This window comes from Gordionus sp. m RMFG-2023, chromosome 3, assembly GCF_954871325.1.
Source record: "Gordionus sp. m RMFG-2023 chromosome 3, tfGorSpeb1-WG-v2, whole genome shotgun sequence".
In the NCBI taxonomy this organism is placed as follows: domain Eukaryota; kingdom Metazoa; phylum Nematomorpha; class Gordioida; order Chordodea; family Parachordodidae; genus Gordionus; species Gordionus sp. m RMFG-2023.
Window position 1 is genome coordinate 44,538,533 of NC_088777.1, and position 18,019 is coordinate 44,556,551.

General features: G+C 28.3%; 2 protein-coding genes across 2 annotated transcripts; one reads left to right on the forward strand and one right to left on the reverse strand.

Moving 5' to 3' along the window:
• Nucleotides 1-684: 684 nt before the first annotated feature.
• On the reverse strand, nt 685-4,672 carry LOC135927192 (galactosylgalactosylxylosylprotein 3-beta-glucuronosyltransferase 1-like). Its single transcript, XM_065463144.1, has 5 exons — nt 4,471-4,672; nt 3,774-4,106; nt 3,284-3,497; nt 1,759-1,835; nt 685-811 (listed from the first exon to the last, which is right to left on the reverse strand). The coding sequence occupies exons 1-5, from the start codon at nt 4,606-4,608 to the stop codon at nt 710-712; spliced, it is 864 nt and encodes a 287-aa protein (XP_065319216.1). The 5' UTR covers nt 4,609-4,672; the 3' UTR covers nt 685-709.
• A 7,671-nt stretch (nt 4,673-12,343) lies between these two features.
• On the forward strand, nt 12,344-17,795 carry LOC135927019 (protein kinase C zeta type-like). The gene is made up of 6 exons (XM_065462955.1): nt 12,344-12,349; nt 12,753-12,840; nt 12,987-13,091; nt 13,217-13,284; nt 13,341-13,430; nt 17,544-17,795. Exons 1-6 carry the CDS (start codon nt 12,344-12,346, stop codon nt 17,793-17,795), a joined length of 609 nt encoding a protein of 202 aa, XP_065319027.1.
• The last annotated feature ends 224 nt before the right edge of the window (nt 17,796-18,019 follow it).

Below are 18,019 nucleotides of genomic sequence, written 5' to 3' on the forward strand. Positions count from 1 at the left end.
AAAATTTTCTCTCTTATGTAGATGCACCTTGAACTATCAATCATCATCATTCAAATAATAATTGACAATATTACTTCAACCGTACATTTCCCTTAATATAACTTAAATCGAACACAATATAGGAAATAAATGCATGATAATGAACACTATGGTCAACAAAACGTTAGCTGGGGTTCCTATTTATGTGAGACAAAAGACACCTAATATCAGTTGCGCATACATTGTTCAAATACAAGCCCCCAAATATCTCTGCAACACTCAGGTATCCATAATTGAGTATCATTTGGAATCCATAATTGAGTATCACGATCACCATTTGGGCATGCACTATTGATTATAAACTTTTGATCTATTTTTTTTAAACTTTACCTCTATATTTTTAATTCCCTTTTAACCTTAAAAAATTATCTTTAAGTATTACAGAAAGAAATATAGTTATAGTAAGTATCATTTTTATTGTAACATAACATGTGTTTTAAAAAATACCCTCTTTCATAGTGAATAAGACTTTGCCTCTTTTAATGAATCTTTAAAAAAAATTAATTGTTGAAGCCAACCCAAACCCTCTTCCTATTCGATTCTTTGTTTTTTATTTTATCATCAAAATTAAATTAAACAGAAAACTTCAAACTCTACATTAAAATTATTACTCTTGCTCCATAATAATAAATTATAAAATATCATTATAATTGAATAAATTGTTAAAAATTTAAATTTCCATATTTTGAATTGAGGATACATTGTACATCTTTCTAAAGTTTGATTCTAATTTGAGAATTGGTTTCTTTGTTTGCGTATGCCATACTAATATCTTATAAAAAAAATAATATTTTAAAAAGATTATAAAATAAATCAATATATAAGTAGGCTACATATATCGCGTTGCTTAACTTTGCGATGCACATATGATAAAATTTACAGTGTTAAGCTACTTTTAAAAGTAGCGCCCGGTTGAAAAGTTTATATTTTTAAAAATACATTACAGCTGCGCCGAACCTATCCATCGGCGGGGTAGAGTAAACAACATTCGCGGGAAGAAGACCTACATCCGAGAAGATTGGCTAAGCCGGGTCTTTAACTGGGGGAGGAGGGTTACGACCTTAGGGTACCTTCGACAGGGTAATAAAAGGGAGTTCTGAAGGTGAGGAAAAATAGGAGAATCGAATGGGGTTCTGAAGGTGGGGGAAAATAGATAAATTATTTTTATTAATATTATTTAGGATTTAAAACTTTGTCGGGCAAAGGGAGAAAAGAAATGAAGGAAATGAAATATAATGTTGAAAAAAATAAGCAAATTTAAATCCCACTGGGGAAAAAAAATATGATTTTCTGTTCTTGTAAATATCTATCATTTTAAGTAAATAAAATATTTCACTCTACCCCACCTCCCTGCCCTCCTAATATCTATACAATATATACAAGAGTTTGAATGAAAATTTAGTAAAAGTTAATCATTTTACAAAATAAATGACTATCAAATTTTTTAAAACAAAATTATTTTTATAAAAATACAACACAGTCAAAGGTAAAATCCAGATAATGCCTATAGCACCCAATAATCAAAAGAAAATCTCTTTTTAACTCCTAGAAAAATAAAAAAATCACAAACAATTGTAATAAGACAATCCTTATTTTCATTTATATAGGATTATAATAATTGTTAATTTTTAATGCTTATGGAGTAACGAAGTATAATTTTTCTATATAACATAATTCTATAAATAGTTTTAAAAAATATATTAATTTATATCAAAATACTTGGGTACAACTATTCGCCAGTGGTTCTAAATGTTGCAAATCTACGATTTTGCGGAGAAAATTGCTTTCAAGCCCATCTAATGTAAATTAGATTATAAAGTGTATTTTAAAAATTATTTTTTCTAACTTTCCTTTTCCTACAGGACTCATTCATTGATTTCTGTTAAGATATTAGAACTGGTGTAATTCTCAAAACTACCAAATAATTATTTTCATAATTATGTTTATTTTAGATTAATGCCATATACTAGAAAGCTCATAATGCTAGAAGATAGCAAACTAAAAATCAAACTTTGCGCCATAAAATGTTGCAGCTAATATACAAACTTAGTTTGTACAAACTAGCTAGAATCTAAACCTGCTACTTTATAATCTAACTAGCTAATATACAAACGACTATTAATCTATAAACTAGCGAACTAATTTACACTATTTACTAGCTTTATATACAAACTTAGCTAGCTAATATATAAACTTATTTACACATTTACCAGTTTTATTATATACAAACTATTTATCAAATTTAACTAGTTAATAAATATACTTAGCTAGCTAATATATAAACTTATTTACACATTTACCAGTTTTATTATATACAAACTATTTATCAAACTTAGTTAGTTATTAAATATACTTAGCTAGCTAATATACTAACTTAGCTAGTTTTTACGAACTATTAGAATCTTTATCAGTTAGTTTATAAATTAACCAGCTAATACACAAACTAGACAACTAATCTATAAACTAGCGTACTAATTTACACATTTGTCAGTTTTATATACAAACTAGCTTGTTAATGTGCAAACCTAGCTAATATACGAACTTCGCTAGCTAATATACAAATTTATCTAGCTAGTGTACAAACTTAGCTAACCATTATCAGAAGCGTCACTAAAGGGGGAGGCAGGGGATCGAGCCCCCACAAAAATCTGATTTTTTTTTATATACCATGTAAATTTAAAAAAAGCTAGATAAAAAACACAGCAATTTTGAAAATAATTTTGAGCCCTCTGAGATTGTAAAGGCTAGTGACGCCCCTGAGCGAGCTAATATGAATGAATTTTTTTTAGATTTTGGAGAATATATATCATGATTATTTTTAGTAAATAACTTTTGTATATATTTTTTCAATTCTATGAGTAATTTTTTAATTAATAATTTTTAATTAATAATTTTTAATTAATAATTTTTAATTCAATTTTTACTTTTTCGATTACCTATCTATTTTTTTTTCCTACTCATTATTTAGTATTTTATTATTTTAAAAATAATTTGCTTGAATCTTTTTTAATATATGCTTTATTTTTTCTATTTTTTATTATTTTATATTTTTTAATTTTTCACTCATTTTATTTCTTCTCATTTTTAAAAATTTTATTTTAAAAAATTTAGAAATTTTTTTTAGCATTTTTTGTCATTTTTTCCCCCATATTTTTTGAGTTTTTTTATCGCACCTTTTAAATTTTGCTTAATTTTATTTTTATTTTGTTCCAATTTTTAGTCTAGACATATTCATATTTTAAACCTGGATTATGTAATTCGTCAAAATAAACGTCACTATTTTTTAAAAAAAGATTGAGATTGACAGCGAATCCCGCCATATCCGTAGCCATAGGTCTTTTCTTATCGTAAGCTACTAACCATTCCGCCACTTTCCCGTTAACCACTAAAGGCCTCTCCAGATATATTCCACCGCAAAAGGCTACAGGCCATACCCCAACACTCTTTATCTCTCTCATCTTAATGGCAATATGAAAAATATGGTTAGTTATCATATGAAAAAATTGTCGCCAATTTAGATTACAATTTGACATTTTTTAAATTAATCGAAAAAATTATACTGGGTGACCCTGCATTCCCCATTATTTTGTATACTTCGCCACCAATTCGCTATGACTGTGAATGCAGGGTGAGTGAGATATATTATATGTACAATGATTCTTTTAAAATCTAAATAGGCATTCTTTCCTGCTTTTCATTCCTTACTTTTTATTTTCTAAATAAATAAGAAAAACTTGATAAAATAAATCCAGATCATAAATATTGTCATCATCCGCAAAATAAACTATCCCATTTTTGTTATAAGTATTATCTTGCCACACAGGACTATTGGTGGAACTTCTTAAGCTTTTACGTTGGAAAGGATTAGTAGATTTTCGGTATTTGTTTTCAAAGTGAGATGCCATTTGTGTGTAAAAAGTTGACTGGGACATTGATTTCCTATGATTCGTTGTATTTGATTTTGAACTAGGTGTGGGTATAGACGATTCATAGACATGGAACGAGTTTCTCAACCAAGCTATACCTAGATTTCTTTGCGCACATCCTCTGTAATGATTCAGGTCATTCTTTTTAAATGAAGATAAAGAAGGTTTTTTAAACCAGAATAACTTTCTTTTTGAATGATGTAATAATTAATTCTCCCCCCCCCCCACCCCCACAAAAAAAATCAAGGGCATTTTACGTTCCCGTTCCGGTCAAAAGTTTGCTCTGTTCCGGTTCCGCTCCAGCAGTCAGAAAGTTTCGGAACGTTCCTAGATAAATATCTAAATATATTTTTTAAATCTACACATTTTAATTAATCTTTATTTAATCATTAAATGAATCAATTATTACATTTGAAGCAATAATTTATTTTCTAAAAGATTATTATTTATATTGGTTCTTTGTGGTGTTAGTATAAATGTGAGAGTCGAAAAATAACATAATTACATATTCTCTGTGGATGTACAAATGAGCGTATGGATGCTGAGAATTTTTCAAAATATTTGCAACTTTGGATGAAGGCTCATTGGCATCTTCTATAACGATCCATCTAACGTTAGGAACTAAAGCCAGAGTGTGAGTCATTCTGGTGAGGTGAGCTCTCTGAGTGATAAGGTTCACCGTAGGAGTAATTATATATATGACTGGTAAAGAGGGAATTATCATCTTTTCATCTAAGTAATAAACCAAATAATAATATAAATCATATTCATATGAAGTGTGATACAAATATACCACCCAAAACCAAAAATAATTCTGGTTATACATGTTGGCTCTTTGCACGAAAAATTTTGGGGAGGGCCAACTTAATATTCTGATCTCCGTCCATTTCGGTCGAAATGGATGACTTCCTTAATTAAAACAAATTTTTATGCAGTTAATTATTCTATTTATGCATTTATTTTAATATATCAAATAATTCCAAGTGATGTTTTAACAATTATTTAAGATATGATCTTAATTTACAACTGTTAAATGGACCTATCAGAAGAATGGATGAATTTACGATCAAATGACTTTACGATCATTGTAGGCAAATCAAATTTTGCAAATAGTTATATTTTGACCAAAATTTATTCAAGATTCCAATGACGATTTAATAATTTATTTGGATAACTAATTTTGAAGTTATGGCAATTTACAGGAAAATATTATAATTCAAAAATGAGTTTTAAATGTCATATCTTTATAAATATCTGAAAAAACATGTTAACTTTAGTTTTTCAAGATTATTTTTAAATTTTAATTTCAAATGCCCCCATGGATCAATTGAACCAATTATCCAGAAAAAAATTCTCGAATTACATGAAGTAGGAATGAATAATTCATCCATACCAACAGAAAAATAATCAGATATAATATCAATATATTAATAGATCCCGTCGAATCTGCTCTCAATGGCCTTAAAAGAAGTCAAAATGTGACAACATCCAAGGATAAGCGAATTTTGCAATAAATTGTTGGAAAATTTCGGATAAAATTTGTTCATTTGATTCAAAAGCAATATAACAAAAAATATCTGCAACAAAAGATTGCATTTTTTGGTTTATAATATTTATAAAATTTTAATTTTAATAACCGTAACTGTACTTTTTAGTTTAATGATGGGCTAAGAAAAAATTTCTACTATCGGTTCAAAAGAAGAAATTATATTATTTTGCGAAGAAATATAAAGATTGAATCTTTACCAAATTGTCAAAAGTTGTTTTGGCGACGAGTCTAAGTTTATATTGGAATTTAAGAGTATTCGAAATAATGTGATACGCATGGAAAATAAAGTATTCCGATCTGATAAATTTGTTGTGTTTGGACCGATGGGTCCCCCAGTCTGAATGGGAATAATACAGTCCGTGATCGGGGGTCCGGGATGGTCAATGACTGGATCCAGGGGGCCGGGTTTTATCGATTTAGTCATGGAATCACTTGGACAACGTAATTTTCAAAGTTTATTCGAATAAGTGAAATTACAACAAAAAAAAATTCAATTTAAAAAGCACGAAAAATAATTAATAATTAATGGTGTTTTGTTTTCCACCTTTATAATTTTTAAAACAAAAGGGAAAAAAAAGTTGTTATTTAATCGCGATATAATCATTCATGAAACTGGTAAGAACCAAAAATAAGGTATAATATATTAATTTCATAACAAAATAAAGGAAGATGGGAAAACAAAAGAAACAAAAAAGAAATAAGGGGGGATAGAACATAACACTCCTCCCCTCTTAAATACGGCTACCCGGCCGTCGGCGCCGATTTCATTCTTAATTCCTACAAAAATAAACCAAAACGGCATTCGCCGCACCGCTGGTTTAGAGCGGATTTAATAACGAAGGTAAACCCTACCTTAAGTCAATAAAATAAATAAAACGGCATTCGACGCACCGCTGGTTCAGAGCGGATTTCATTACGACTAAATTTTTAAAACACGTGGAGGACATAAAAAAAAGGGATTTGTAACAGGTGGAAGACCACACATAAAAAAATCAATATATATAAAATCAAAATAAAAAAAAGGTGTTTTTGTGGGAATACGGCATTTTCCTCCCCTCTTAAATTGGGCTACCCCGGGGTGGTAGGTCCAAGAGATCATGTGGGTTATTTGAAATTTGTTGAGTCTGTACGCAGTCGTTTCGTCTGGTACGTTGGGTTGGGTCGTAGGAATATTTCGAGGAGTATACTGAGAGGAGTTATAATTGTTGAAAGTTTGTTTCATTGGGCAATTGTATTTATAATGCCCCACGTTCCCGCAATTATAACAGGTTGGGTTATCATTCCGTGGTAAATTCCGACGTGGGGGTTGATAGTAATTCTCTAAAGTTTGCGGGGTGTTTTGTACATGCGTATACTTTGTGGGTATGTTTATTTGGTTGCTGTAGGCGTGGTTCTCGCATTATTTTGGTTAAGCGCTTCGGCCATTTCCCAGGTTTGCGCAATTTTTAGCTTCCCTTTAAACGTTATATTATCGGACGTGATTACGTGACCTCTTATTCCGGAGGATTGTATCTCCGCTCCGAATTGGGAGGACAGGAAAAGGTCCCAGCTGGGGCCTAGATCGCACTGTGAGGCCAAAGCTATCAAAGCTTCCGCATATTCAGTAATCGTTTCACCATCTTGCTGGATGCGTTGACGAAGCTTGTTGATTGATAGACCTTTGTTGTTATTATTGTTTCCCAAAATCGTTTTTACGTCCTCTATTGACATTTCCAACATAGGCCTTGGTGCAAAGGCTAATTTTAATTTTGAATATAGGCTGTGACCGCATGATGATAAGAATAATGATAGTAAATTTGCCTCAGGTTGATGTCGGTGGATAAGCATAAAATGTTCGAGGTAATGATCTGTTGGTTCTTCCGGGTCGTAGATTACTAACAGCTACCAGGCATTGTTCGAGAAAATACCTAGAAGACTTCAGTTCGTTACTAGAGCATAGAAAGACTTTTTAACTTTTGACTTATAATTAGTACGTGTTACATTCCAAAATGATAATTTTGTTTATGCTATAACCTCTTAACATATTCAACCTTTTTCAAATTTTTGTTCATATGCACAATTATAAGTATATTTAATACTATAATTATTAAAAAAAATAAATATTTCATCCTACATTAATAAAGCGTTTAATATTTCATTGCATATAGTAAAAACCGGTATTATATGCTTTTCGTTTATCTTAACCCGTACACTATCTTTTGCACCTTCCAGCTATTTTAATAATCAGAAAAACGATAATCGTGACCACCCACCACGCTACAACTCTTGTCGCTTAGAATTGTAATAGAGAATTGGGTTAATTATTAACAAATAAAGAATGATTTGAGAAAAATTACTATTTAGATAAAAATTATAACATGTAAACTTTGGAGATTCTATTCCCGTAAGATCATGTAGGTATAAAAATGATATATAAATATATTATTGCAACTACTTTATTGAATAGAATAAGGTATATTGGGAAATAATTATAAAAAAATAGTGAAATTTATTGACAATTTAAACAAATAAAGAATGGATTGAAATTGAAATAGATCCATGCGAAAAAAGGGCATTTACGTAGGACGATAATTTAATGTATATTCTTTCACTTTCTTGAATATTTGTCTTGAATATAATTTTAAACCTATCGTTAATCTTGATTTATATCTTTTTACTGTTGGGCCGGGGTGGCCTAATGAGTTAGATGTATGCTTGGTAACAGAAGGATGAAGAAGGACGCAGGTTCAATCCTGGTAAGGAGCATGAAAACTTTCAAGCTTTTCTTCGATGACTGATGTGTAAAGTAATATGGTATGATGAATTTCGGAGCTTAGAGATGACACCCCGTTCACCGACAGGCCTGGACAGCTGGGTGCTAAGAATACCTGTCCAATAAACAAAATGAAGAAACAAATGGAAATATGAATATGAAAGTTAGGGCGTTCCCTCCAAGCGACGCGCAGGGTGTAGACCTCAACCTGTGAAAAGTAAAGTAAAGGTCAAAGCAAAGAAGACAAGATTAGCAAGTTTGAATATTGGGACTCTTAAAGGTAAAGAGAAAAGTTGATATAGCGTGCATACAAGAGATGAAATGGAAGGGACAGAATGATTGGAAATGGGTATAAATTGTACTATAATGGAATTGCTAGCAATAGGAACGGTGTCGGCATCATCCTCAGTCAAGATCTAACCTCCTTAATAGTAGAAGTCAACAGGATCTCTGATAGATGAAGATAAAACTCTGCATTGGTCAATCAATACTATACATTTCAGTATATGCTCCTCAAACGGGTTGCAAGGAAGAAGAGAAAGATTTCTCGGTTTGCAGGTTCCTATTTCTTATTCTGATTTAAGAATAATTTGATTAAATCATAAGAGGTTTCAACAAACAAACTTTAGAATATTTTGTTTTAACAATCAGTTTATCTTTCAATAATCAATATCTTTTAAGTATAAGCAAATATTCGTATTATATTATTTATAAAAAATTAATTTGTGAAATCTAACATGGAAAATATTATGATGAAACTTTTATTTGGTGATAAAAAAAAATCTGAAAAGCAACCTTTAAAAAAAGGTAATATATATTATAGACATGTTTAATTTTATTTTATTAGTTAAACAAAAGGGAAAAATTAGACAGTTCTTTGAAAAATTGGTAAAGAAAAAATCCATTGATCTGAAAGGAGCGGGAGAAACTAATGTTAAAGATGACATTAGCAATATCAATGCGATGATAGTTCCAGATACTAATCTTAAAGATGCCAATTTGTTAAGTGATTGCCTCAAACACAAAGAGAAATCTCCAACGGCTCATAAAGAGGGTAAAATAAATATTATAGATATGCTTATGATTTGTATCATATTAGACAAACAAATATGGGTCAAACTTAATAACAATAAGAAAGTTACCTTTCCCGATATTAGCATGGGGGATGACGATAAGAGCGGACAACGTCAATATAGATTAAAACCTTTGGATTTCAAGTAAATTAGATGGATTTAGTTGTTTTTAAGGTTAGCAAATAAAGCGATTGAAGAATGAATTTAAAAAAACTATTATTCCATTCTTGAAATTTTTGAAAATTAAATTATTTAAAATATTTTGAAAAGTGAAAATATGAATTAAGTCCATCAAAACGAATTATAACGTAATTGGATCGAATCCTTATCATTTATCTATTCGATTCGAATTCTCAAAAATATAATATTTTTATTTGAGTTCTTAAAATACGAATCGCATATCGTAAAACAAATAATTTCTTTTTGGCATAATGTATAATTAATCCAATTGTTGTGCAAAGTAAAAGGAAGAAAGATAAATTAAAAGAGAAAAATAAAAAATGAAAGTAATTCTGTTTAGAAGATGTTTAGTTAGAATTTAGAATATAATATTATTTTTTTTGTTGAAATTAATGATAACTTTTAAACAAAATATTCAAAATATAGTGAATTAGGTCTTAGTGCTAATCGAGAATCCAAAATGAACATATGCGACTGGACAAATTATAAAGGTAATCAAATTTCCCTAGAATATTTGACTAGCTAACACATCTTTTTTCTCCCTAAGTTTAATTGAATTTATAAAATCTTAATTCTTCATAACCTTTTTGCCCATCCATATTTTGCAAATTATTACTGCAAGTTATTAAAATTTACGCATAGAAATCTTCATTTTTATTTAATACCCATAGAATCGTCCAACAAAACTATGCCGCATAGTAAATTTCGCGGCATTAATTCCAGGGAAGAAAGGGGTATAAATTTATATACCATTTTATTTCTCCAATATATTTTTCCTCTAGGTTTTTTTAAAATTTATATACGAAATTTTTTATTAATAAAGTTCTAAGAACACCGAAGCCCAAATTGTCCGAATTTAGATGTCACGGTGTCGCAGGAAGTGGAAAATTTGAGATGGAATTTAAAGTCAAGCTAAGGAATTCCACCCAAGAATATGCTTTGAAGTTTCTCAACAGACGATATTTCAATAGATATGAGGTTTATATTTATTTATCTTTTAATTTAATGTGATTGCATTATGGGCTATTTTTTCCATTTTGGATTGTAAATCATATATTTTGTATATAGAATATCGCTTCCGTCCGGTGTATTCGATCAGAAATAAATGTTCTTAAAACTAACAAGAACCATCCTTTCCTGGTTGGACTTTATGCATTTTATCAAACTCCGCGCAAGTATTTTATTATTTATCACCGATTTAATGAGAAAGTATGTAAATATAAAAGTTTTAGCTAGGAGCATGACTGCAAATATTTTTAAAAATGAGAATTCTATATATCAATTGATTATGCCTCATGCTAGTCATTTCTTTAAAGCTGCTCTTTGTTTGCAATGTTATAAGATATAATTTTATCTCCTATCTTTGATAAGAGCGTTTTAAATAAGCTAACTTTCAAAAAAATTAGTTTAAAATCTCATATTATTTTATTTCGTAGCTATATAATAGTGAGAGACTTCACTTCAGGGGGTGATCTTAGATCCCTTTTAAAAAGATACGGAAGACTCCTTGAAGATCACGCTATATTTTATTCTGCACAAATCGTGATTGCCATAAAATATTTGCACGACAACGGTTTTTAGAAAAAATATATTTTCTTGTATTTATTATATATTATTGTTAATTTTAATATAATTAGGTACAATTTTTAAGTAACTTTTACTAACTGCAATAGTTACCTTTTTGATAAAGTAATTTCTATCTTTAGCTAATTTCTACTCAATCATTTAATAAAAACTTTTTAGAAATTCAAATACAAAGTTTATTTTTATCTTTTAAGGGATCATTCATCGTGACATCAAACCGGAAAGTATACTTTTAGACCGGAAAGGCCATGTGAAGACTAGGCAACTTTCTATATTGCAAGGTATGTAAAATAATTATTTTTGAAAAGATTTGATAATAGACATTTGTGCCAATAAAACTATCTACGGCCAGCGGTACGTTCCTTTTAACTGCCGTCATTTTGGGCGACATAAATCGGCACTGACTTAAAATTTTTATAATATACAATTTTTAACTTTTTTTATTAAGAAAAGCTAAATATAGCTAGAAATAAAATATATACAACAGATATATGAGCATATCATTAGATCTTTATTGTAAAGATAACTAATTTTAAATTAAAATAATATTTTGTAATTTTAATCATTTTAAACGAATATCAGAGTATAGATCTGTGCTATCAAGATCTAGCAATTCCAGTGTTTATTCTATTGTATTTGGAAAATTTTTTCTGATTATCTCGGATTCAAACTCTCTCTTCTCTTCTCTCCTCTCTTCTCTCTCTCTCTTCTCATCTCTTCTCTCTCCTCTCTCTTTCTCTCTCTCTTCTCATCTCTTCTCTTCTCTCTTCTTCTCTTCTCTTCTTCTTCTCTCTCTTCTCTTCTCTTCTTCTTCTTCTTCTTCTTCTTCTTCTTCTTCTTCTTCTTCTTCTTCTTACCATTTTATATTATTATAGCAGTTATTATCTCTCTTATTCTTTCGATTAGATTTTCAACCAAAGATTTTTTTTAGTACTATCCACCTGTTACTAGATAATATAAACCATGAACTAAACATAAGTAGTGTTTATATTCACTATCTTATCTAACCCTTTTTTAACCAACAAAAGTATTTATCAGAATTTATTGAAATTGTTTTATAATTTCGTTTTAAATATAAAATTCCCTAAGAATTTTCTTACAGATGATTTTCTATTTTCATGATGTACGATAATAATATCAAAATCATTTTTAAATTTATGAAATGCCTATGCCGACATTATCCATTTTAAAAATATCCAAATAAATGGTATATCCTTTGTAGTTTTCGATCTTTGATTGTATGAAGGTTAGCTGGCGCATGGCTGGAGATAATAATTTTATTTAATTTAGAATTTAAAATTGGTACGAAATACTTGGATCCACGAAACAAAATATAAATGTAGAAACCAAAATATAAAAACTTCTTTTTAAATTTCCAGGAATAGGTTCCGGAAACCGATTAGAGTATTATAAACATTTTGTCGTTCCTTAAAAAAGAATTTGAAAATGGAACCGTACCATTTAATTTAAGCCAAAGAAATATCGATAAGCTTTTATTATTTCAACAAATTATCAGTTCTAGTACTCTTAATTTAATTAATTCTTATTAAATCTTGTGTAAAAATTATATTTAATGCTGCGAGAAAATTCGTACTTTGTTGAGTCGAGCTATTACGGATTTATGTATCTATCGTAATTATTTAAATTAGGAGGGCATAGCAAAAGATGAAATGGTTAAAGGATTCTGTGGGACAATCCCTTACATGGCGCCCGAGATTATGCGCAATGAATACTATGGTAAGCATGTTATTTATTTATGTATATCTATCTCGAATATAGAATTTTTTTTTAAAATATTTTTTAAACTTAACTAAAAATTTTAATAAAAAATATTTATTCTTAGATAAATATATTCTTTAAAAATTTTATATTAATTATGAAAGATTTTAGCGTAGATTGGTACTCTTTCGGAGTTGTTCTCTATGAACTACTAATTGGCCCTGTCGATTTACTAGGGTCTGATGAAGCAACTTCTCGCTACTACCAGGGTTTAATAAATTACACTTTTAATGTTTCTTTGAATTTTGTTTTTTTAATAATTAGTTAGCATTTTTAAAATTATTTTTATAATTAAATAACATGTAATCATGTTTAATTTTTTTGTTTAATTCAGCAATACTTTCAGGTCCATGGCGTGTTTCAGTCGAAGCCACCTCTATATTGAATGGATTCCTCAATATGGTTTGATAAAATAATTAGTGCATTTAAAATATCAATTATATATATTATGATCACAGAATCCTGAGGAAAGACTAGGAAGCAATCTAGAAAATGGTTTTAATGATATTTCCTCCCATTCATTTTTCGCCTCAATTAATTGGGATAGGGTAAAATGTGTTTTTATAATTTTAAAAAAAGAAAAAAATATATACATAGTATTATCATATTTTTAAAATTAAATTTTTCTTCTCCCTTCTATTTAGCTCCAAAAAAAGGAATTATACCCACCTTACAAACCGAAGAGAAACATGAAATTTGGGGTTTTACGATATTTCTTCGGTGCATTACTATATTTAGCATACATGAAAGACTTAATGTGATTATAATTATTATTATCAAATCTAATAAATAGTTGAAAAAATAATATTGAAAATAATTTACTTTAACCTATGCTTTATAATCCCAAAGCAATTTATTTTTTAAATGCTGCTTAAATTTGTTTATATTTAAGAACAACTTAAGTTAAAATTCTTGAAATTAAAATTAAAATATAATTATCAATTTTTGGCAAATTATTGAAAATTGTTTATTGAAAAATTTGTCTTATAAATGTTCCAACCTATGACTAGTTTCGTTTCGCCCAATGCTAATATTTTAATTTATTATTGCTCATGTAATTTTAGCGTACTTTAATAAGTTTTAAACAAAGTGCCTTAAACTTTATAAAAATCAGGGAATGAATAAAGATTTTATATCTGCTTCTTTTTTAAAAAGAATAAGATAAGTTAGAAAGTCCTGCGAATTCCTCCAAAAGCAAATGTATAAATGCTGACAAGGGTATAAATATTTAAAAAAATTAGTTAAAATAAACACACCAACAGGGATAAAACTAAATATGTACAAGATTTAAAAACCCTGACCTGAAAAACAAGAAATTTTGAAAAAGCTCTATTAAATTTATAAAATGAAGTTATGAATCGAAATTTCGAGGCCCCGGCAATAATTTTAAGCCTAAAATATTGATTTGTATATTTATACTAAGTTTGTACATCTATATTTGCTTTCATTAGAGTAAAGTAAAAATAAACAATATTTTGGCAAAGCTAAATGATTGGTTAAATAGATGCTAAATCTAAATTATTTAGATATTTTTATCCGATTTTAGTGCTGAATTAAACGAATCTAGTTCATAATAAAAATCAATGCTTTTACCGAAAAAACGGCGTTTATTCAAAATAATGAGGGTTTTTACTAAAATATAGGCAAGTATTCCCGCATTCTTAATTTTATCTATATATAAAATAACGAAAATAAAAATAATTAACTTACTTAGAGTTCAGGATTCGAGTTCATAACTACTGTTTAGAAACTGAGTTCACAATTCGAGTCAATTTGGGGTAGATTATTTCGATCCAAGACTAGGCTCCGGTTGTAGACTTAGCCGATTAATAACACTAATATATACAGCCAACACTGTCTAATTTGGGCATCATCATGACTAAGATTTTTGCCCAATTTATTATACTACTTAGCTTTATAAAAACCTTTTACCAATATGTTAAATACTTAGTTTAACAAAAAGTGAAATTATGTTCAACTTTTGAAACTTTTGAAATTATTTTTTTAATATTAATTCATCTAAATCATAAGTAAACTGTATATGTATAAGAGACCTGCAGTAGTACCATTTGCGCAACCCGGCCCAATTTTTTTAAAATTTCGGTCAATATATGTAAATTTTTTCAACAGCCTTGGTTTTTAAAAAAATTTAAAAATAATATTTCATTATTTATATCCCAATTTGTCGTAAGAGGAGTGAATTTTCGACTCGTCGATGGTAATCTAATTCCATTATTTCCTGATCCTCTTGTAATCTAATATAGTGTATTTTATTTAAGTAACAGTCATTTGCACTCCTCCTCTGGCAACATAATTAATTGCCTGAATTTAGCATAGAGAAAAAGAGTGATAGAATGGTATTTATCTAAAATGAATTTACCCTTGTAAGGAGTATATTATAGTTTAGATATTTAATATACTTTGTTTATTTCTACAGTTGATTGTGCTATTATAATGTGTGACATTTTGCATTTGAATATTTGATGTGTGTTTTCTAAATAATGCTCTTCAATATGATGCTGATCATAATTTAATTGAGCATACTGATTTGAGGCATCAAAATTGGGCTTTATTATTTTAGTAATAAATGATAGAATTGGAAGAATTTCCAGAATTGGTAGTTTTCACCAATATTAAATTAATATTACTAGTGTGACTTAATGAATAGATTTTCTATCACATTTCAATAAAAAAAAAGAGAAAAAAAAATTAATGAATGATTTGGATGTTTATAAAACATGTAGCAAAAATATGAGCTAAAGGATTACGGGTTGGCAAATCTATTCGCCACTAATTTCAATAAATAAAAATAACCTATCTTTTTTAGTAGATAGCGTGATATTTTCCAATTATTTATATATTTAGGGCGCTCCTTTTTTTGAATACTTTCAAATTATAATGAATGTAACTATAAACATGAAAAGTTAAATAGAGTATAATTACTTATAATTTTTTATGATTTATTATTTAATTTTGAAATTGTAACTTATATTTTCAATTTATATTATAAACCTAAATCATCGTGTGTAAATTATTTAAAATGTCATCGCAAATGGTTATCGAAATCGATGTAAGTGTGAGTCAGACAATGAAAATATTGATGAAGTGGAAGGTATTCTAGAATATAATGTTCTTGATAACAATAATACAAATTTCCCATTTCCAAAATTTGAAAAATATTTTCAAATTAATTCAAATAAAATGTAAAAAAAATATATCCTCAAATAAATCTAGTAGCTATTATAACCTCAAAAAAACCTAATAGTAATTATCATTTTTAAATTCTAATAATATTTTTATTTTGTAAGTATGTTCATGCCATCAGTTTTAAAGGGATAGAAAAATATCTTAATAATTTTGGTATAGGGGAGACTACATCCAAAATAATCAATTCACAAACCATGATTAATAATATTGCCCATGCCAATATTTCTCAGAAACTGGCTGATAAAGTCATTGTCGAATTTATAATTGATTTTCAATAAGGGCAGCAGCTAAATTTTGTAAAAAAAAATTCTACAAGGCATTATTCTTTATTTTTGTAAAATATCCATGTATAAATTTAAAAAAAAGATATGTCTAGCCATAAAAAACTCTGATTCATATTTTACTAATTTATTCTTTAGTTAAGAAATTTGATATATTTTATTAATAATCTTTAACAACGCAAAATTTTCTATAGGAAAGAATCAAGGTTATCTGTAGTAAAAAAATTAAGTAAATTTTAAAAAAAAAGGATTTCTCTTAAACGACTATTTGATAAATATTTGGTTTATTTTCTTGTAATGTAAATCAATTATTTCTTTTGTTGTACATTTGTAAAGATTATAATTATATATGCATGTGTTTAAATTAAGTCGTTAATATGTTAAATTAAATACTCATAAGACTGTATATTAAAAAATGTAAACTACAGCACGCCACCCATTACTAAACCCAAGTGTTATGGGTGATTGATAATACATGACCATATGCTAAATGTGAACGTTTTTCATTAACTCAAAACTTTCACCTATCTTGATTGTCTATAAAATTTTGACCAAAATACCAATATCTTGAACAACTTTATAATAAGAAATTAAGAAATTCGGTTTGTTCATAGGAGGATGCCGTTGGAATTATATTGCGAAGTTGTTTTTTCGTCCATAGGAGGAGGCCGTTTGACACTTCTCTCACGAAAAATAAAGATATGCGACCTTTTTATCTATAGGAGGACACCGTTTAATTTGTCTCACGAATAAGAATAAAGAAAGCATATATTGTATTTTGAATTCCAGCACTATACATTCTAATAAAGGTTTTTGATGGTGCATTACTATTCAAATAACCATCATTAAATGCATATCATTTAATATGTCAAATGCAGTTTAATCTTGATTTAGTTTTAATGCTTTTATCATATTTTTATCAAGGTCAGTGACAAATATAATATATTAGAAATCTTCTCTATCGAAACCAAAGTTATAAAAAAAAATTTAATAATTCATTCTTGAAAAATCTAATTAAATCTAGCAGTGAATATATTTTCCTTGTTATAAGTGCATGATTTTTATAAAAGAATTTATTTATGGTCATCGGTAGTGTGTTAAACGGCTCGTTTTGAACCGATTAAAACGGCTAACTCAATATTTCATCTAAAATAATATTACTCAAACCTGAAGATATTTATAGACACTGCCAAATCGACACTAGGCTTGACAAGGGGAGGGAACAAATCATACAAAGAACTATGGTGGTGGAATGAAGAGGTACAAACAACTATACAGGAGAAAAAAGCCCTATATAAAATATTGTACAAATCCAAAAACCCAAATGACAAGACAAATTACAAAAAATCAAAGAGAATAGCTACGAAGGCGGTAACTAGGGCTAAGGCTATGGCACACGATGTGACATGTTTTAACTTTGCCTAATAATAAAAATCAACTTTTAATACAAAACTTATTATTAATTAAAATTGTTCTTACGTGACCAATATATCTCTCCTATTAATCTTTTAGAATAACAAGTTTGTACTTTATATATTTCTTTTCCCTTCAAAATTAAAAAAATGAGAATAATATTTTATTTCTTTTTTCTTTAAAAAAACGAAAACGCAATAATTAGTTTTATTTCTTTTTTTCTCTATATATATATC